Raw genomic sequence first — 21512 nt, forward strand, 5'->3', positions numbered from 1 at the left:
TTTCATGTCATCCGGCCTAGCACCCTCGCCGACTGTAAGCTGCAGAGCTGGACCTCGGGTCGGTTCCAGCACCAGGTTCCGTCACCCTCCTGGGCCCACAGCAGGGGCTTCCAGCAGCCCCGGCTTCCTCCCGCCGAGGCAGCCAGAGGGAGCCCCGATTTAATCAGCCCGCCACGCCACGCCCCCCGGAGTCTTACTTCCGGGATGTTTGAGGCAAGGACCAGAAATAAGATCGCGAGGAATGCGCTGCGCCTGCGCACGCTCCGCTTCGCGCCTGCGCAGTCCTCGAAGCCCCGCCCCGGCCGGACATAACGGTCCGCGCGCGGCTTCCCCAGACCGGAAGTGGAAGTGAAGTGTCGCGGGGTGCGCCCGGCCTTGCTCAACGCCCGGCAGTCCGCGCCGCTGCCGCCTCCCTCGGCCGCTGCCGAGGCTTCCTGCAGCCGCCATGTCTGCCAGCGCCGTCTACGTGCTGGACCTGAAGGGCAAGGTACTGAAGGTTCCCCACCCTCCCCGTTGCCAGGCAACCAGCGGGGCCCTCGCCCTGTGGGGGACCCACCCTGTTGCTAGGTAACCGGCCAATGGGCCCCACCCTGGCTTTAAACCGGGAGGCCCGATGTCCCTCACCTGAGGGACACACCCTGTTGCTAGGTAACCGGGCGGTGGTCTTCACTCCGTGAGCCCCGCCCTGTCGCTAGGTAACGCGGTGGGCTGCGGCCGTTGCCAGGTTACCGGCGGCGTCGTTCTCCTGCCCCGCGCGCCTGGGTCCACCGTGGGGACCCGGAAGCCGCGTGGAGGGCGGGGTCCAGCCAGCCGAGGGTACCGCGCGACCCTTGACCAGAGGCGCCACTGGCGGGGACTGTGGCCCCTCGGCCAGTCCCGCCTCCCCGGAGCTCAGCAGCTCCTGCTTATCCAGCACTTTTAGCATTCGTGGTGACGTTGAGTTATCGGGGCTGGGGGAAGCCCGTGGTGGGAGCGCCACCTTACAGAGGGAGAAACTGAGGCACAGAGCGGTGAGGCAGGCTGTCCAAGGTCACAGCTGTCACCGAGGAGTACCCAGCCTAGGAATCTCCAGTCCCTTGAGTTACTGTCTGCAGAGAGGCTGCTAGCAGGGTCCCCTGGAGTGGATGGTTAGCCGTCTCTGTCCTTAGGGAGTGCACAGTGGTTGAGGAGATGCACCCTCATCTGGAAAAGCATAAAGAAACGTTAAGTATGGTGGTGGGCAGTCAGCCTCGCTAGGGGTCCCCTGAAGGGAGAGTGACAAACCGTGCTGGGACACGGAGGAGGCGGACATGTGTAGGGTCCGGGCAGCGTCCCCAGAGGTATCTGAGAGAGAAGACTATTGTTGTGTGGTGCTGGAGATGAACCCATGACCTCATGTATGCCAGTAAGTGCTCGCCACAGAGCTGCGCCCCAGCCCGTGGCACAAAGGTGTAGGAGGTGACTGTCCTCTGGAATGTGGAGGCATCAGGAGCAGATTCAGTGTTCATGAGTGACATGAGGGATCATCCTTCCTAGCTGAGGGGACCTGAGCTGCTCAGAAACGGAGCCGTGTCCCCCCCCAGCACCCTCGCCAGGTCTCTCGAGTGGGGGCCTGCCTTGGATGCCAGAGTCAGAGTCAACAACTACCAGTCCCGGTGCTGGTGCACCAGGGCAGGGTGGAGACAGTGTCCCCTCCACCTCATGGCACATGTTACGGTCCCTGCCCCGGCCACCATGTCCCTAGAGGTGCAGCAGGCTGTGTGTCTCAGCTCATTCCTTCAGGAAACGAGGTGCCAGGCCTGTGCTAGCGCTGTGGAGAGAGGGCTAAGCTGTGTGCCATTCGGCAGGTGCCTTCCCCTCTCTGAGCCCCACTCTCTCTGCTGGGCTCGTGTGCGGGCATGTGAGCCAGGCCTGGTGCTGCCCATGGCTTGCGGTACACAGAGACTGCCAGAGCCGGGCCTGTGGCGAGGCCCCAGGTCACAACAGTTGCTCAGCCTTGCATTTGGCTGTGAGAAGGGGCTATTGCGAAAGGTTCCCTGGCAGAGTCTTGTGCCAGAGCTGGTTTCAGCAAGGTGACCAGGTGACAGTCAGGTGGACACATGGCATTCTGGTAGCACAGAGGGTGAGGTGCGAGCGGCCTGCGGGGCTGGAAGGCTGGAGATGGTAGGTAAGGCCTTGAACTAAACAGTAGGGCTTGCTGTTCTCAGGAGCGTCAGTCACAAAGGACAGAACAGATAAACATACTGCAGTTGATGGCATGGGTGGCATGGGCAGTGGGGGACGCAGGTCAGGGTGCGGGGGCTGGGATGTGGGCTCGGCCGGAGCAAGCAGGGAAGGCTTCCTGGAGGAGACGTGGTCCAAGCCAAGGCTTGAGAAAAGAGAAGGCCAGGCCAGGGTGTTCACACAAAGGACCTGAGGCAGGATCCCATGTGGGTGGCTCAGAGACTGCTCAGGCTCCAGCTGGCTGGGTGAGTGAGGCAGGGATGTGGACAGAGAGTGTTGGAGGGGCTGTGAGGAGCAGGTGAAGCAACTGATGTGACTGTGGAGATGGCCTTGGCTGAGGAAGCTAACACAGGTGACAGTGTTTGTAAGGAGAAACCGCATCAAGCATCTGTTGGGAACATTCACACTTCATGGGGACCCGGCAGGGGAAGGGCTGCCACCTCAGTGTCACCTGCCCCCGTCTATCCTACTTTCTACTTTCGGCTCTCATCTGGAGCCCAGAACCCAGTTCCGAGATTGTCCTCACCCACTTAATCACGATTCCAGGTCCCTTGGTGCGTCCCCACTGGTACCTCAGCCATGCTGGTCCACTGTCCCCATCCCAGACTTCAGCTGTGCTGATTTTTGCCCTACCTGTCCCATCGGTCCTCGGTGGTTCAGGCCCTCAGGAGGTGCCCAGGTCCCCCTACAAATGCATCAGTGTGGGAAAGTGTATGCCTAGGTTACTGTTGTGTCCCCAGTGTACACAATGCCACACTGCAGGGCACAGGGTGCATGCTCACACTGTGAGTGACCACCTGGGCAGCCCTGCCACCCCTGTGCTGTCCTTGAGCTCTAGACCCTGGGCTCCTGTCATTGCCAGCAACAGCCACAGGAGCTGGATGCCTGGGACCCCAGGGGCAGAGGTGACCCCGAGGCAATCAGACGGGTGGGTGTCCTGCTCAGAGGCTGACAGCTGCGCTTCTGCAGGCTTCAGGCAGGCAGTATCCCCCTGACCATTGCTGACATATGCCGAGGTGGTCATGCCTGCAGTCCCAGCACTCAGGAGGCTGAGAGGAGGATCGTGAGCTCCAGGCCAGCCTGGGCTACAGAGTGAGACCTTATCTACCTCATAGGGATGACAAGGAGGATGTGCGTGGGCACAAGGGAGTCCCTCTGCCAGAGCCAGGCCCAGTTCTCACAAGCCCACCCACTGGGTGCCAGGCCCCACAGAGCCTTCTGCGCCTCAGCTGCAGGATGGCCCAGGGTGCTGTGCCTGTAGAGGCCACAACAGACAGGAAGGCGCTCCGCCCTCTCTCCCCTCCCCGCTTACCCCCTTCTTCCGTCTTCCTCCCTGGCAGAAGCAGTAAGACCACACATTTTCTGAAATGACAGGTCCCCAGCAGGCAGCTCCAACAAGGGCAACTCCACATGCCCTCAGTGTGTGCTGAGTCCCTGTGGCTGGCCGTCCAGTCCCCAAGAGCTGCAACCACTCCCTGCGGGCTGTGCCCAGGCTGGCAGAGCTCATCCTCCCATCCGTTCAGCCAGGTGTAGCTCACATGGATGAGGTCGGCAGGTGAACACCCCCGGGAAGCCAGAGTCCCAACCCGTCACCCCAAAGCTTCTGCACATCCCGCTGCTGTCCTGCCCTCTGTGCAACCCTGGCCCCAGCAGCTACTCCGGTGTTTGTCCCCATTTTCTGGGATTTTCTAAGTACTGTCAGCCCTCCCCCCGCCATCCCCATGTTCCTTGTCCTCATGGTCTGCTCTCCAACCATGCGTGGAACTGTTTTTTAACTGCGTCTGTACTGAACGTGGTCAGACTTTCCCCTGTCACCATTCTGTAAACGTGGCATAACAGCCACGTCTGGAGAGCTCACATGTGTCAGGTGCCAGAAGTCGTCTCTGGAGATGAATGAACGCACTGTGTCACAGGACGGACTGCAGTGTCCTGAATGTCTTGGAACACAGCGGGTCCGTTCTTGTGGTTGCTGCCCCGTGTCTGCTTGGTGGCCTGTTGAGGGAAGTGGTCATTGGCTCCTCCACTGCTGTGCATGCTGGCGTGGGAGAGCCCCTGTGACTGTGTAGCCACCAGCTCCAGGAGGGACAACTGAGCACATGGTCGCTCTGAGCTTGGCTTTGGCTTTTTCTTTTTGGGGTGCTGGGGACGGAGCCCAGGGCCCAGTAAGTGCTCACTACTGAGCCACCCGGGCCCTGGCCGTCCTCTTTTGAGCAAGTGCTTGGCTTTCCAAAGCGATGTTTCCTTCCACGTTCCCACTGCAGTGCACCAAGGCCTCACATGCTGTCCACCCTATGCCACAGGCGTGGGGAGGGACCGGAAGCAGGGCTTCTGCACAGACCATGGGTGGGTCAGGGAACTGCAACCCTTCTGGGAACTCAGCATCCGAGCAGACCAGTGTGGGAAAGGCTCTGAGGAGGCCTGTGTGGGGACTGCAGGTCGCTCATGCCTGTGTCTCTGGGTGGCTGTGTCCTGGACCTGCGTCCCAGAGCCCTCTCCGCCCCTGGCCTGCAGAGAGACACTGACCGAGGAAGACACTGGCCTCCGGGGGTCCCCCGGGGTGGAGGTCAGATTGGCCTGGAGTTGGGTCCCTTCACGACAGGGCCAGAACCAGGGTCCCCAGGGAGGCAGCTGGCACGTCCAGGCCCGCCCTGGGCCCCCAGGCTGCAGAACTCGGGGTGAAAGCCTGTCCTGTGTCCCCGCCCTAGGTGCTGATCTGCAGGAACTACCGTGGCGATGTGGACATGTCCGAGGTGGAGCACTTTATGCCCATCCTGATGGAGAAGGAGGAGGAGGGCATGCTGTCCCCCATCCTCGCCCACGGCGGTGTCCGCTTCATGTGGATCAAGCACAACAACCTCTACCGTATCCCACGTGGGCAGCTGGGGCTTTGCGTGCGTGCGCGCATGTGTGTGAGACGCAGGGCGGGGCTCGGACACGCCGGCCCTCCTGGAGATGGGCGGGGCACACAATAACACGTGTGGGGGTGAAAGGAGGGCTGTGACAGGAGATGACATCCTGGAGACCTGCGCACGGCCAGCAGTGCAGGCAGGCATTGGATGGCACTGCAGGGAAAGGAGCATCAGTGGGGTGGCTGGAGCCCTGGAGAGGGAAGGTGGCAGTGTCCCCTTAAGTGTGATGGGACGTCCTTGGAGACTTGCAGGTACATTTGTTTCTCCAGGTCTGTGGCTCCTGAGTGGGACCAGACTGTAGGAGACAGGGGTGCACGTGGGGTGGGGAGGAGGCTGGGGCCAGCATCCAGAGAGGGAGATTGCTGAGCCGCAGGGTTAGGGTACAGAGCGGGAGGGAGTCCTCACCCCCCATCCTGATCCTGAGCCCCTGCCTCAGGCCAAGCCAGGTTCAGGCCCTGGGGTCCCTCAGACCTTCCTGGTCCCTTGCTGCTGACTGCAGGAAGGCCTGTGTGGACCTCATCCCCTTCTCCCAGTGCAGCAGCACAGCCCATCACAGAGGGCCACCAGTGTCGGTGACTGCGTGCCCCTGGGGCCTCCAGGAGAAGGGCCTCTGTCCTTTCCCGTGTGCGTGAAGTGGTGGACACCTGAGCCTCCAGTCAGAAGCTGCAGGATGTGGGGAGTGGGAGGGGAATTTGCCCCTGCTTGGACCTCCCCTCTAACCTGGAGGCCCAGCTCTGGACAGTCCCCAGGCAATCCGTCCCCTGAAGCCGTCTGCTGTGGCCTGTGGTGGATCAGGGTGGGCAGCCAGAGAGGGGAAGGGAGGGCTGTCCAGAGTGAGGGGCACCCTGTACCCTGGCCTGGCCCTGGGGGTCGGGGAGGCCCCCTGCGTGGGAAAGAGAGGCCAGCAGTACTTTACTGGGGAATGTGGGAACGTGCTGTCCATCTGGCCCAGGCCCTCTATCCCATGATGCTAGGGCACTGGCCTGGCACGAGCAGGACGTCAGGGCACTTTCAGGCCTGCTAGGGAAAGAGAAACAAGAAGTGCCCAGTGTGGCCCTATGGCAGGCAGGAGAGGCTGCTAGGCCCTTTGCATCTGTCCCCAGGCAACAGCACTCACAGGCCAGAACTCGGAGGGCCCAGTACCCTTTCCCCAGCCAGGAGGCGCTAGAGTCGGAACCAGCCGTGGTTGCTTTTCACAGAGCAGGCGAGGAGCCTGGAGCCCTCCAGGCCACACCCCCGCACACAGGACAGCCCCTGCCCAGCAGTGGACAGCTCCCTGTGTTACCTGCTGCCCTTGTGACTCTGTATCGAGCGCTGCGTGGGGCCCGAGACCATGTGTGGCTGATGACTGCTGTGTCCCAGGCCTGGGTCAGACCCAGGGCTCAGTGTCCCACCGTGGGCCACGTGAACAGCAGGAGTGGGCTGGGGAGACTGGGGACACAGGTCCGAGAGTGGGGCCATGCAGCCTCAGAAGAACCCTTGACTGCACTTCACACAGTGGTTGCCACGTCCAAGAAGAACGCCTGTGTGTCACTCGTCTTCTCCTTCCTCTACAAGGTGGTGCAGGTGAGGCTTGCGGGACCCGGGCACCACTGGCTCGGCCCTCTCCCGACGTGGCTGCGGTGGGGCCGGAGCCCTGGGGTGGGAGGGAGCTACAGCCTCCTGTGCGTGGCTTCTGGGGCCTCGTGGCAGTGGGCTCTTGGCAGGATGTGACCTCACCCTGAGACACGGGGCCTGGGTGGGCTCAGCCACGCCCTGCTCAGAGCCTTCCAGCGGGGGAGGCGCTGTCTGACACAGGTCAGGCTGCTGGCGGCACAACACCCACAAAGGCCCTGGACCAGCCTGGCCCTGCTTCTTCTGGTAGAGGGTCCTGGGACATGGGTCCCAGGGAGGTCAGAGCGGGGAGGGGACACAGAAGGTGGCCGTATTCCCTAGGGGAGGGCCGGCCCTCCCACTGTGCGTCGGTGCTAAGGAAAGGGCTGTGCCCTCTGCTCTGAGGGCTCTGCTTTGTTGCCATGTCCAGCGAGACCCCAGCCCACACCTGCATCCCTCCTGACGCTGAGGGAGTAAAGAGCCCCAAGTCTGGGCTCTGCCCGGGAGGCAGGCGACTGAGACGGGAAGGTGGGTCGGGGGTCACTGTCTGCCCTCAAGGCTTCGCGTGTCCCGAGCTGCAGGTGTTCTCTGAGTACTTCAAGGAGCTGGAGGAGGAGAGTATCCGGGACAACTTCGTAATCATCTACGAGCTGCTGGACGAGCTCATGGACTTCGGCTACCCGCAGACCACCGACAGCAAGATCCTGCAGGAGTGAGCGGTCCCCCCCCCCCCCCGCCCGCCCCGCGTCCTGTCGAGGGTCCTTCTCCCCCCGCTCCCCAGGCCCCGCCAATGTCCGCTTTCTCAGATGACGGCGCAGGACATTCCGTCGGCCCCTTCTGGCACCTTCCCTGCCCACACCTCCCACCCCACAATCCATAGCTAACGCACCTTGCCCTGCGTTACAGGGGGCACGGGCCGTGTGGAGAAGCCAGGGCTCCCCAGACAGGGTCAGTCCACCTGTGTGCCCGCAGGGACGAGAACAGCTCGCCTACCTCCTGTTCAACCTAACCCTGACCACTCGGCCACCAGATGAGCGCCGAGGGCCCCTGGGGCTGGGGGTGGCAGGCTGGGGATGTGAGAATGGCCCACTGCTGACCCCAGGGCCTCCCCCACTCCCAAGGGCCGGAGCTTCATGTCACCTCCTTAACTCTGCATGGGGGTTCACAGGTACATCACTCAGGAAGGCCACAAGCTGGAAACTGGGGCCCCGCGGCCCCCGGCCACCGTCACCAACGCAGTGTCCTGGAGGTCAGAGGGCATCAAGTACCGGAAGAATGAGGTGTTCCTGGATGTCATCGAGTCTGTCAACCTCCTGGTAGGCTCCTGTTCCTGTGTGCTGAAATGCTAGCCTCCCCACGACAGAGAGGAAGCAAGTGAAAATTTGAAACTAGCAAAGCCTGAAGGGTCCTGGGCCCCAGGTGCTGGAGCTGCACGTGGGTGACTCGGGGGTGCCAGCCCGCCTTCGCCCTGCTGGACCGGGCTCTGGTTCGCAGTGTGCTGTCAGCACAGGCACAGAGGTCACATCTGTAACCCCTGCACTCAGAGGCGGAGGCTAGAGGAGCTGAGTTCCAGCCAGCCTGGACTGCGTAGTGAGACCGTGCCCAAATCACACACACAAAACACGTGGTGTAGGAGGCTGCCCTAGGGACACGCCTTGTCCTCTGGGGCCGTCTGTCCGTGCGTTGTGTCTCTAGAAGACTAAGGCTGGCAGAGGCCTGCTGCTGCCGCTGCTCATTTGGCCTCGTGTCTTGGTGTTTGGATTGTTTGTCTGTTTTGGGTGCGAGGCCTTGCCCATGCCTGGCCAGCACTCTACAACGCAGCCACAGCCCAGCCTGTCTGGTTTTCTTATTTTTCTCAGTCAGTTGCCTTCTGAGCACAGCTGTGCGCTGACTTGTACACCCCGAGACCACCCTGTGCTCTGCCTTCGTAGCTCCACCTCCCCCAGCCCTGGTGACCCCACTCCTTCCCTGTCCTCCATCCCCTGTGGGACCAGCACATCCTGCCCTGGCTGGCTTCCTTCCGTCCCCTCCACAATCCACAGTGCCTTCAGGGCTCATCCAGGCTGCAGTGCTGGGCAGGACTCCGTGTCTGTTCATTTATCATTTTGAGTGACAGTCTGTCTGAAGGACACTGTGTCTAGTCTGGGCTCTGATGCGAGCACTTTGTTTCCAGGTGTGGGTGGCGGGTAGCACAGTCCTAAAGGGCAGTCCTGGTGTCTGCAGTGTGCACTTAACGTGCATGTCCCTGATGGCTAGTGATCTTTGGTTTTTTTTTGGTGGCACTTGGGTTTGAACTCAGGGCCTTGCTTGCTGGGCATGTGCTCCAGGTACTTGAGCCACTCCACCAGCCCTTATTTTGTGATGGCTTTTTCAAGGCCTGGGCTGGCTTCGAATCTCGATCCTCCTGATCTCTGTCCGACTCTATGATGGATTTTGAGTTAAGTTTTGCAGGAGGTGGGAGGTTATCACCAGCATCTTTTGCATGTGAAGTAGTTTTCAGCGCTTGTCCTGATGCCAGGTTTGCGAGGAGCCCCTTCTCCGTTGGGTCGCTTTTGCATTTTTGTCAAAGTAAAGTCCAGTACGTTTGTGTGGCACTGTTTCTGACCCGTCCTACTCCACTGATTTGTGTCTGGTCCAGCAGCAAGACTCGTTTTTATTACTGTGACTTTACAATAATTGAAAACGGGTAGTGTGATTCCTCCACCATCATTCCTTTCAAATCTTGTTTGCAGGCTTGGCGCAGCTCAGTGCTTAGCCTGTGTGGAGCCCTGGGTTCCGTCCCCAGCACTGCAAAAAGGAAAAAAAATGGCTTTGTTCTGAATTCCTTATAGAATTCAGCCCACAGCAGCCCTGTGGGGATTTTGACTGGTGTCGCGTGGCCTTCACAGATCCGTTCAGGAGATGGGTATTTTCACTATGTTAGGTCTCCCAGTCCAGAAACATGTCCGTCTGTCTGTCTACATGTATGTATAAAGATATGTCATTTTTGATTGCTTTTGGCGGTGTTTGGTGGTTTTCCCGCCCAGGTGTTAATTGATAGCTAAGCCTCGCCTTTGAGATTTTGGGGCAGGGCTGAATCACATGCGTCCATGCCTCCTTCCCCAGGGTGCAGCGATGGGGTTGGGGACCCGCCCCACACTCTTGCATTGTTTTCAGACTTTGGAACGTGTCTGGGACTTTGCACCTAGATGTGTGACTGTACAGAGGGACTTTGCTGGCTTCCTGTCCAGTTTAGCCTCGTGTCTCTTTCCTGGACGTCAATCAGACTTTGAGTACAGTGTGAGGGTGCCGAGGAGGACACTGGCCCCTGGCTGGCCTTGGAGGAGACGGTCAGCAGGGCTGGAAGGCTTTTGTCATGGTGCAGGCGCTCTGTTTACATCGACACCCGTGACTCTGGGTGTGTGGGTTTGTCCTGAGGATGGACCCTGGGCCTCAGCCTTAGGCCGGCACTGCACCCCACACCAATTTCAGCCCTTTAGTGGCTGTAGAGGTTCTTGGGTTTTCTGTTTCATCTTGGGTGGGTTTTGGTGGTTTCGTTTTCGAGATAGTGGCCCATTCCGTGTCACTTGTGGAGTGCTGTTTAATAGCAATTCAGTATCTGCAAGTTCTAGCGATTGTGGCAGCTCTCTGTCCTCATTTGGGCTGTGATTCTCTCATTGTCCTTTGTGGGTCCTGTGAGAAGCCTGCAGATTTCCTGGCTGTCAGCAGAACCAGCTTTTGATTCCTGATCTTCTCTGTGGTTTTCTGCCACCATCTGGGTCCCTCCCCCCACCCCCCACACTTCAGCCTGGCCTTGGACTTCTGATTTTCTTGCCTCTACCTCCTGAGCGCTGGGATTGCAGGTGTATCTCACCATACTCAGCTTGCCAGTGATTTTTTTTTTTTTTTTTTTTTGGCAGCACTGGGGTTTGAACTCCGGGCCTCATGCTTGCTAGGCAGGTACTCTACCACTCGATCCACGTCCTCAGTGCTATCATTATTTTTTAATGTACTCCTGCTTTAAATTTTCCCTGTTAGTATGCCATGTCACGCCAGCACCAGCCCCAAGTGTCTTGTGTTTACTGTGTCACTTGGTGGCTTCAGGAGGCCACGTCCACTGACTGAGCCACAGCGTGTAGACTGAGTGGTGTGCCCTATGACGTCATCTCAGGCCAGCACCACCCAGTGAGTCCTCTCAGAGCCCCACCTGTAGACTGTGTGTACTCGGGTGCACACAGGCTCCGTGGCTCCGTGTCGTGCCACTCCTTTGCAGTGTGGGAGCATCACCACCCCTTCTTCAGGTCGCCTTTCTGTCGTGTCTGTGCTCGGTGGGGAGGTTTGTGTTGTCAGTTGTCCAATGTGCTCTAAAGAACCCCAGAGGAGACATATCCCTGTGGCCTGCACTTCCTCCCTGACTCTACACATTTCCTTGGCATCACTGCCCACCCCATCCACTATGCGTCTGAGTTGTTCTCAAAGAGCAGCAGCATTGGCTGCACATGCCCCAGCCTCCCTCCCTGAGCTGTCTCTAAGTTGTACCTTTAGCTGAAGGGCGCTCGCTGGCCAGCAGCCTCCTCTTCCCACCTGGACAATTGGACCACTTCCTTCTGTGCCCACGGCTCCCACTGAGGAGCCCATATCCCTTGACTCCCCATGGGCAGCAGTATTCCCTCTGACTACTTTCCCATTCTTTTGTCTTTAGTTTGTAGCAGTTAGATTTTGTTCTTTTGTTTTCACTTTTTGTGTTGCTGGGGATGGAGCCCAGGGCCTCCTGCATGGTAGGTGAGCACTGTGGTCTGAGCCCAGCACCCAGCAGTTGGATTTTAATGCATCTGGGTGTCTCTGTTGTTTGGGGGGAATGTCTGGCTTCTTGCAGTCTTTTGCCAAAGTCATAAACCAAGAGGTTTCCCTCACTCTTTTCCTTCTGCACCCCCAGCACTAGCCCTCTGCCATTGTCTGTCCATCCCATTTCTTCTTGCTCGTGTACACTGGATAGTTTCTGCCCACTGTCTCCACGTTCCTGAACTCATTACTACTGTGGAACCCATCCAGCAGGATTTTTATTTATATATTTATTTATTTATTTTGGTGGCACTAGGGTTTGAACTCAGGGCCTCACTCTTGCTAGGCAGGTGCTCTACCACTTGAACCACTCTGCCAGCCCTTTTCTGGTTTGAGATTTTTGAGATAGCATTTAGTGAACTGTTTGCTCAGGCTGGCTTCGAACCACAACCCTCCTGATCTCTGCCTCCTGCAGAGCTGCGATTACACGCATGAACCACTGGGACCCAGCAGGATTTTTATTTTAGTTCTTATAGTTTTCTGTGCTACACTTTCTGTTTCATTTCTCTTCAGTCACCTGCTTCTTCACTGAGACTTCCTGTATCAGCATTTATTGTTGCTGTCTGCCACTTTTATGACTGTGATTCAAGTGTGTCTGGTTGTCCCAGCATTGTATGCCCACTGGTGTCTGCTGACTGTTCTCCCACATGAGTTGAAATCTTCATGGGTTTTCACAGGCCTGGTCATTTTAGATTATATCCTGGGTTTTTAAAATATTGTATGATCAGATTCTAGGTCTTATATAAGTTACATGGTACAGTGGATATTTTTGTTTTAGCTGACAGTGATCTGGGTAAGTTCAGGCCAGGAGTGCTGCACCAAGCCTGTGGGCCATGACAATCAGTGTCACTCTCGAAGCCTCTGTCCCAAGCATGCTGTGCCCAGCAGTCAGCAAGGGACTGGGCAGCTGGCTGAGTCCTGCAAGTCTTTGGTAAATGATCAGACCTCATGTGCGCAATTCCAGGCTCTGGAGATGGATTTCTGTGTGCTCTCAGTCCCACACTTCTAGATCCCTGGGGCTTTCTGAACTTGATCCTGCTGTGCTACGCACCGTCAGGCAGCCTAACAAAGTAGGTAGGAAAGAGCAGTGAGGTTTGCCCCAGGCTGTGGGGATGACCTGGCTCTGGAGGCCGAACCAACACAGGAAAGGAGGTGGCCATGAGCCCCAGTGTCAGGAGCTCCCCGTCAGCCTTCCCCACTGTCTGCACCACAGTGCTCAGCTCCACCTGCACCTGCAGGTGTCCACCGCACTGCCCCGGGACAGTGGGAGAAGGTGCCTGCCTCTCCTGGCAGCTCTTCCCAGCCCACTTGCCGCCCCTTCAGAACCTTCCAGCAGCCGCCAGGGCTCCCAGCCCAGGTTTGCAGTGGTGGTGAGTGGCAGAGGGAGGTTGGTGTAAGCTCAGAGCTGGCTCCTCCATGCCAGTTCTGTGCAGGGTCCCCAGGCCACCTGGCGCCTCTCCCTGCCTCACAGAGTGCAGGGCCTACTTAGCGTTCACTCCCGACTGTCACAGCAGTGGCCAGAAGGGCATGTGTGCCCGTCTCCCCTACCTGGGATGGTCCTGAGGCTGAGTCCCCGGGCATGGAGTTGCCCATGGGAGTGCCTCCCTGGAGACCATTCCAGAACACCCAGCGCTGGCCCTTCACTTCTTACTGTTTAAGCTGTGGAGCAGTGGGGCGGCCACCTCACAACACATTGTCCTCCGCTGGGCCTTGTCTGCATGGCGATGGAGCTTAGGATGTGGCAACTGGCTCCAGGGTGCCCTGCGGGGAGCAGTGAGCCCCGGGAGCCTCTCAGAGACAGGGCGCGCGCCAGGAGCGGCCGCACGCGTCAGCTCAGGCCACATGTCCCTCAGCGAACCACTCTTCATTGAGCTGTGCACCCAGGGGCATCAGCTGTGAGTGGCCAGCCCTGTCCACTAGGGCCACCTGTCCTGATGGCTGCCTGCAGGTCTAAGGTTGATCGTATGTGCTGGGCGGCTCCTGGGTTCTGCTCTGTGGATTGACCTTCTAGCCTCGGTGACCACGCATTTTCAGTGACAACCAAGACGGTATCCCTGAGACGGGAACAAAGGCTGCCACGGTCGAGTGGGGCCACAGGAGCCAGGCAGGTGCAATTGCAGCCCTTGGGAGCCCTGGCCCGTGGGGTGCCTGAGGCCCCTGTGCCCGCTAAGCAGCTCCCTACGCTGGGCCCAGCAGTGAGGGCAGGGCCAGCCAGCCAGGTGTGGCTCGAGAACATGGGATGGGGCAGCCGCTCGGCACCGTGGGACAGTGGAGAGTGAGCACCCATGGCCTGCTGGGCCTTGTCCTGCCTCTCGTCCTTCTCGGACTGTCATTCACTGGGCACCGGTCTCCCCTCTGCTCTCGGTGGCAGCACAGGTGGGACACTTTTTGGCCACTGTGTTAAAGACAGGACACTGGTCGTTCCTGCCTCCTCAGACAGGAAGAGCAGACCCCGCTCCATGTGCAGCCTGGGGGTCCCAGTTGGTGACCTCGAGGTGGGCATGCCTGCTGGTACAGATGTGGCCTCACACTCTGTGGCTATGGGGAGTGGCACCGATGGACGGTTTGGCCCAGGGCTCTGGGCCTGTGGGCTGGGGAGGTGGCAGGCTGAGCCAGTGCTGTGGGCAGTCGATGGCCCCTTCATGTCCCCTCCACCCCCAGGTCAGCGCCAATGGCAACGTGCTTCGTAGCGAGATCGTGGGCTCCATCAAGATGCGCGTCTTCCTGTCGGGCATGCCCGAGCTGCGCCTGGGCCTCAACGACAAGGTCCTCTTCGACAACACGGGCCGTGAGTTCCCGTGAGGCCAGTGGGGGTGGGGAGGCTGTCGCCCTGGAGCAGCCCGTCCTGTGGCCAGGGCACGGCTCCATCCAGGGCACACGCACCAGCGCACCCTGCACATTTGCCTGGTCTCCTGGCGTGTGTGGCCCAGATGCTGTCGTGGCAGGGGTGGCCCAGGCAGAGCAGTGCCATGAGAGACCCTCACGTCCTGCCCGTCCTGGTCCCCACAGGTGGCAAAAGCAAGTCTGTGGAGCTGGAGGACGTGAAGTTCCACCAGTGCGTGCGGCTGTCGCGCTTCGAGAATGACCGCACCATCTCCTTCATCCCTCCCGACGGCGAGTTCGAGCTCATGTCCTATCGCCTCAACACCCATGTGAGTGACCACGGCTGGGTGGCCGCACACAGGGCCCTCCCATGGGAGAGTGGGCCTGGCTCCTTTCCGGGCAGTGGGCTTTGTAAGGCAGGAGCCGGGGAGAGCCGTGGCTTCTCGCTGCCCACAGGTGAAGCCCTTGATCTGGATCGAGTCTGTGATAGAGAAGCACTCGCACAGCCGCATCGAGTACATGGTCAAGGTCAGTGGCTGGGGCTCGGGAAGGGACACCCCATGGGCAGGCGGCCACCCGCAGAGCTCCTCCAGGCCGTGGACTTGGGAACGCCAGCTGCAGCGGGGCGTGTGGCCCTGCCGGGGGCTGGACGGGCTGGCTGCCTCACCTTCCCTTCCGGTCCCTGACCCACCTGGCCTCCTGCAGGCCAAGAGCCAGTTCAAGCGGCGGTCCACGGCCAACAATGTGGAGATCCATATCCCTGTGCCCAACGACGCTGACTCGCCCAAGTTCAAGACCACAGTCGGGAGCGTCAAGTGGGTCCCCGAAAACAGCGAGATCGTGTGGTCCATCAAGTCCTTCCCGGTGAGCCCTCAGTGCCGCCCGGGCATCCAGGTTGGGAATGGGTGGGGTCCTTGGTGTGGACCAGCGTTTGGAAGCTGCTGCTTTCCCTGCCGGGTTCTTGGGAGCGTGGACTTTGTGACAGAGAAACTTCCCTGCACCCCATGTTGCAGTTTCCCTGCAGGAGACATGGGGCGGGGACAGGGTGGGTCCGTCATCTTCACTGCAGTGCGGCTGCCAGCAGCCTCGGCGCGTGTCCTGCTGGTCCATCTGTCTGCTCTTGCTTTCTGTGGTTATGGGCAAGGAGCAGAGCCAGCTGTCTGTCCTTCCCAAGTGGGGCGGGACTGGGCGGGGCTGCAGGACCCACCTCAGAGCCGTGTGTGCTGTCGGAGCGTCCCCGTGGTGTTGACGTCCTTCTGGCCGCAGTATGATAGTCCACAGAGGCAGCAACCGTCACAGGCCGTCAGCCCGTCTCCTCTTTCCCATCCCCTCTTCAAAGCAGTGCTTAGGAGCTGGGAGCAGAGGTTCTGCCTGTAGCCCCAGCACTTGGGAGGCTGGAGCAAGAGGGTTATAAGTTCCAGGCCAGGCTGGGAAACAGAGCGAGACTCCGTGTCTAAAAACAAAACAAAGTTACCGAGGAAGCAGAGATTGGGAAGATCGCAGTTCAAGGCCAGCTCCAGGGAAAAAGTCTGTGAGACGCCACATCAAACTGGCTGGACGCAGCCACGCAGGCAAGCCTGGCAGAAAGCGAGAGTCCATCTCCAAAGTGACCAGAGTGAAAAGGGCGGGTGGAGTGGCTCGAGTGCCGTAGGGCCTGCTTAGTAAGCAGAAAGCCCCGAGTTCAAACCCCAGTACTGCCAAAAAAAAACCAGGGCAGAGTGAACTCACTGGTGTGTCGGGTCGAGGACAACCACACACAGATGGCTGACCTCAGGCGCCATCCCCCGAGGAGCAGGGAACAGTAAAGCCATGGCTCCACGTCCATTTCCTCTACCTTATGACAGTGCGAAAGGGGCGCACTCAGCAGAAACCAGACCCAGAACCCACGAGCGTGGGTCTGTCCCCAGCCAGCCCATGTGGCCCCGTCCCCTCCTGCGACCTGAGCAGCAGTGCAGGGCCCATCGCCGCTCATGGATTGCCCGTGACTGGGAAGGAGGCATGGAACGAGTTGTCCTCAGCACGGCCTCAAGTGTGCCGTGCAGTGGCCATCGCCAGGACCCTGTCATCCCAGACTGGCGCCCTGCCTGCCCGGCCCCCAGTGCACTCTGCTTCTACCACTGCGTCCTGCTCTGTCCCCTGGGCACCGTCATGGGCTCCTTCGTGAGCTGGGACAAAGGCTTGGAGACAGCCCACGGCGTGCGGTGCTGAGCTTGTCTTTCTGTCTGTCTGCTAGTGGACACTTAGCCGTGGAGTGTGAGGCTGCTGTGAGTGCTGGGGTCCGCGTGCCTCCAGACCCTGCTTGGGCGAGCAGGCTGCTGAGCACACGCTCGCATCCCCAGCACACCAGCACCCCACTTCTGTCCTTGCTGGAGCTGTGGGGGCGGAGGTGGCTGCTGTCCCAGTGCCCCTTGGCAGGTCCCCAACGGTCGGTGGCACAGCGCTCTGCCCATGTATGCTGTGGTCCCCTCCCGGTTCTCCTCGGGCCACTGGGTCTGTTTGGGAGCTTCATGGATTCAGTTCTCTGGAGTGGCCGCTCCCCAGGCGCCCCGCGGTGGCCCCCTTACAGTGGCCTTCCACACACCCAGTCTGCCATCTTTCTGCAGTGCCGGGGACAAACCCAGGGCTCCACACGAGCTGAGAACACACCCTCAGCTGTGCCACTCCGGCCTGCTGCTGGTCCTCATGAAGCCGGTTTGTCCATCCTTCCGTGTGTCCCCCGTGCTCTAGTGTTGTCCCAGGGAGCGGCAGTCCCATACTGGGGAGGCTTCGGCCCTGTTTTCTTCTAAGACTTTCTACTTTCACTCCTTGGGCGTCTCGACTTAGTTTTTGTCATTGACTCACGGTGTCAGCCAGGCTTCCTTCTGTGCCCGCGCAGATCCAGGGGCCACCCCATTCAGTGGACAGCGCCCCTTCCCCATTGTCACAGAAACATCCAGCTACTTGCGCAGACTTGCTTCTAGGCTCTTTACTCCTCTGTTCTACTTGTCTGTCTGTCTGTCTTTAGGTCAGAGCCACACTAGGGTTTTTTGTTTTGTTTTGTTTTTCTGCAGTGCTGGGGATGGGAGCCAGGGCCTCTTGCATACCAGATAAGCTGTCTGTCACTGAGCCCCACGCAGCCCCAACCATCCATTCCAGTCACTTACTTTGTAGTCGGTTTTGAAGTCGGCAAGAGTGAGTCTTCCAGCTCTGTCCTCTTTCAGCATTGTTTTGGCTAATCCTTACTTTTTTACCGCTGCATGGTGTCTCACTGTGTGACGTTAATTCAGCGTAGTCAGCTCCTCGCCCACCCTAAAGGACACTTAGGTTCCTAATTCCCGGCTTTAGTGTGTCACTCCATGCCGAGACTTGTGGCCTCAGGTGGGTTCTGGGGGTGGGACAGCTGAGTTGGGTTACGCAGAGCCTGGATTTCCGTGCAGCGTGCACATCCCCTCTGTAGGGCTCACTAGTTTGGGGTCCACCAGCCTCACCTCCCACACATCACTGCGGAGTTGCTAGCAAGCTTAGCTGCAGCGCAGTTTTCTCCTCCTCCGGCGTCACCACAGTGGGCGTGCGTGTCTGTGTGACGCCGGGTGCCTTTCCTCCTCATGCCTGGCTCCTGTCTTGGCTCCCAGGAGCCCCGTTGTGGTGTCCTGTGTCTCTGGACACCTCCTCCAGCACGTTTTGCTGTGAGCTGTCTTCATCGCTTCTGTGGTAGTGGTGTCACCAGGTCACAATGTCCCTTGTCGGTCTTTTCCTTTGTTGGGACTGGAGTTGAAGTCACTCCCCTGGCTCTTCCCCGTCCACCTCAGGTCCTCCTGAAGCACAGCATGGTGGGTGGCGTGAGACACGGGCCGCTTCCCTCTGCCATGTCCCATGTCATCCTGCAGGCCCCTGTTCCTGGGGCCGTCAGAGCCGTGTGGCTCAGGTCCCACGTGCTCACGCAGTGCTGGGTTGCTTTCCAAGCAGCCAGCCTGTTCTCCCCAGAGGCCTTGCTATAAGCCCGTGTCCCACCCTCAGCTGTGGGCTCTTCCTTCAGCATCTGTGTGCCCGTGTGCAGTGACAAGGAAAAGGGGAGAATGGAGACATTTGTGAGGTTGAGCTCTCCTGCCCGCTCGCCCATCGCCCGTGTGCCGTCCACACTGTGTTTAAGCACTTTGTTTGCTTTAAATAGTGATTGTTTTGGTGGTGGTGGCACTGGGGTTTGAACTCTGGGCCTCACACTTGCCAGGCAGGTGTTCTACCACTGGAGCCCCTCCGCCCTCCTCCTTTAATGCTTCTTGATGCTGGCTTGTTTTTTCACATGTGGCCCTCAAGAGTGGCCTGGGCATAAGCTGTACCCATCATCACTTCTCAGAGCCAGTGACACTCCTGGGCCAGCTGCCCCTGGGAGGACCGTGGCTCTGTGCACTGTGTCCTGCCACTCGTGACACCTCCAGGGTGCTGTGTGTCCCTGTGCGCCTCGCTCAGTCTCAGCCTGCGGCCACGGGCCACAGGCTGGGCAAGGTTGCAGAGCGCCGTCCCTTGCTGCTGCTGGCGTGTCCCTCTGGGTTTCCCCTTTGCGCTGTGGGGCACCCGCCACAGAGCCACACCGGGGACGCTGTGTGGCGCTGGCCTCCCTTGTGGCCCTCAGGCTGCGGTGCTCACCACACTGGCAGCCCGTGGCTTCCCCCCAGCTCCGTTGCTTCAGCCGCTGCCCCGGGGCTGTGGACAGAGGGGGAGCTCTGCCAGTGACCGGGAACGGCCGCCCCTCTGCTGGGGCAGCGCCACTGCCAGGCTCCCTCTCCGATGGCCCTGACGTGGCCGGCAGCGCTGGGCAGGGCTTCCCTCCCCCTGCGTTGACTTGGTTCTGCTCAAGTAATTTTGCAGAGCTGGGGTTTGAGCTGGCGGTGACCTGGCGTTTGTTGGGCATCTGCGTTGGTCCGAGCGCATGAGCCCTGGCCGCCTGTGTCCCCGGAGGCCGTGGCCGCGTTGTGTGGCGTCCTTACCTTGCGGAGCTTCTGCGCCAAGCGAGCTTCGCTTGTGTTCTCAGAGACTCGGTGCCTCGTGGCTTTTATAGGTCACAGAGGTGTCCTTGGTGGAGGGTGAAGGTCATTGCTGTCGGTGACCCATGTACTTGGGAGGACGATGGGGCGTCCGAACCACTGAGCAGTGTGACCCATGCGCCCACGAGGTGGATGTGACAGCACCACACTGTCCACCAGGACGCTGTTGAGCCGGGGCCAGAGCAGCACTGTGACCCACGCCCCCGGGTCTCCTCCACGTCCTGTCTTCTCTGTCCCAGAATGGGCTGCCGTGCTGCTTGGGGCTTTGTTGCCATAGCAACTCTGCCCTCCTGTGGCGTCAGGCCCGTCCCCACACCTGCCCTTGCTGCCCTGGTTCCCAGTGCTGTGCCAGCCTTGCCTCAGCCCCTGCCTCCGGCCATCGAGCGGCCTTTCCACTGGTGTGTGGGGTGAGTCTGTGAGCCAGTCTGCACATGTCGTCCCTGGGAGGAGGTGGAACCCGCACGGGACGGGCAGCCCTCCTGCAGCGCCACCTGCTTCCCTGCTCGCCTGTCCTGGTGTCAGGGACCCTCAGGCCTGTGCCTCATGCAGAACCTGATGGCTCCTCGCGTCCCTGCCTGCACTCGGCACCCGACACCGCAGCCAGGGTCGCGCTCACGCCTCCCACTGTGACCACGGCGAGGTGGAACCCAGCTCAGGCTCTGCGCCTCTCGGCCGGAGTCCAGCGTCCCCGTGTCTGTGCCAGATCTGGGACCTGGGCGAGGCCAGTACAGACACAGCCAGGCCAAGGCTGCCGCTCCTCGTGGCCAGGGCACAGCAGGGCTGTGGCCAGGCCTTCCTGGACCTGGGGACACTCCCCCTGCCCCCACCAGTGTCTCCCTGGGACCTCACCCCACTCATGGCCTCCATGGGCCTCTCGCTTCTCTTTCCCACGTGGCCCTGAGATGGGGTGCGGGGCCATTCCTGGGCCTCTGGCCTGGGCAGGTGGCCGCTGGCCTTCCGGCTGCCATGTGGGTTCTTCGGTGGCAACATTTTCTCCCCCCGAGAGGTCATGAGGCTGTCCTGGCTCCCTGGGTCCAGCTGGTCCCCATGCCCAGAGGACTTGGAGGTCAAGTGCGTTGGGAACAGCAGGGCAGAGGGCGGCCCGGCCTGACCCCTCCGTGTCTGCTCCGCCAGGGCGGCAAGGAGTACCTGATGCGGGCGCAGTTCGGCCTGCCCAGCGTGGAGGCAGAGGACAAAGAGGGCAAGCCTCCCCTCAGTGTCAAGTTCGAGATCCCCTACTTCACTACCTCAGGCATCCAGGTGTGCTGCGTGCCCCCGCGCCCTGCCCCTGCGCCCCTTCTGCCTGTGCTGCCCGGGGTGGGAGGGCTGCGGGTTGGCGGGCGGCGCGCTCAGGCCGGTGCCGCACACGTGCGCGCAGGTACGCTACCTGAAGATCATCGAGAAGAGTGGCTACCAGGCGCTGCCCTGGGTGCGGTACATCACGCAGAACGGAGGTGAGGCCCAGGGGCGGGCAGGGCCGGGGCAGGACGGCCTGGGAGCGAGCCGAGGGTGACCCAGTCTCTGCTGCCCAGATTACCAGCTCCGGACCCAGTGAGGCCACCGCCCCGTGCTCCTGCCAAACCCACGATGGAGCCGCCTGGACTCCAGCTGCCCAGGACCCCTCCTCGCCACCCTGCCAGCTGCAGACGCTCTCAGAAGCCCCTGCCCCAGAGAGCCTCGCGTCGCCCCGCCGCCCCGGGACTTCCGCCCTCAGCGTGGGCGGAGGTGACCTCGGCCCCAGTGAACAGCTCAGCCACCAGCCCAGGGACTCGATGCCAGCTCCGGCCTTGCTCCACAGCCCTTCTGTTGACCGCATCGACTATGGGGTCCCCGTGTTTCTGTGTGTTCATTGTTCTGTCCCCTCCCCATCCCCATGGCCACGGCCACCCAGTCCCGGAGCAGCTGGGCAGCGCTGGGCAGGAGGAGGCCTGGCCTGTCCTTGGCTGTTCCACCTGCCAGCAGCACCTTCCCGAGGCCTGCTGGGCCTGGACGCCATCCCTCGGCCACACCAGTGTTTCTTTCCCCAGGGGCCGGGGGCGCAAGGGCCGCGGCCCCAGCCTCTTCCCGCTGAGGGTCCTCAGGGAGGAGACGCTGGCCACCGTGCCCCCGTCCTGTGGGCCACCTGCATTAAACCGTGCATTCA

At 60.5% G+C, this 21512-nt stretch overlaps 1 protein-coding gene across 1 annotated transcript; it reads left to right on the forward strand.

Moving 5' to 3' along the window:
• Positions 1-328: 328 nt before the first annotated feature.
• Positions 329-21512, forward strand: Ap1m1 (adaptor related protein complex 1 subunit mu 1). The gene is made up of 12 exons (XM_020167740.2): positions 329-487; positions 4908-5064; positions 6610-6677; positions 7286-7416; positions 7873-8020; positions 14187-14313; positions 14535-14677; positions 14805-14876; positions 15054-15212; positions 20504-20629; positions 20748-20823; positions 20902-21512. Exons 1-12 carry the CDS (start codon positions 446-448, stop codon positions 20922-20924), a joined length of 1272 nt encoding a protein of 423 aa, XP_020023329.1. The 5' UTR covers positions 329-445; the 3' UTR covers positions 20925-21512.

The sequence above is a fragment of the Castor canadensis genome, chromosome 14 (genome assembly GCF_047511655.1).
Source record: "Castor canadensis chromosome 14, mCasCan1.hap1v2, whole genome shotgun sequence".
Taxonomy (NCBI): Eukaryota; Metazoa; Chordata; class Mammalia; order Rodentia; family Castoridae; genus Castor; species Castor canadensis.

Coding starts and splice junctions, on each gene's coding strand:
- Ap1m1 (XM_020167740.2), top strand. CDS start 446: ATGTCTGCCAGCGCCGTCTACGTGCTGGACCTGAAGGGCAAG. Junction 488..4,907: donor TGCTGGACCTGAAGGGCAAG/GTACTGAAGGTT, acceptor TCCCCGCCCTAG/GTGCTGATCTGCAGGAACTA. Junction 8,021..14,186: donor TCGAGTCTGTCAACCTCCTG/GTAGGCTCCTGT, acceptor CTCCACCCCCAG/GTCAGCGCCAATGGCAACGT.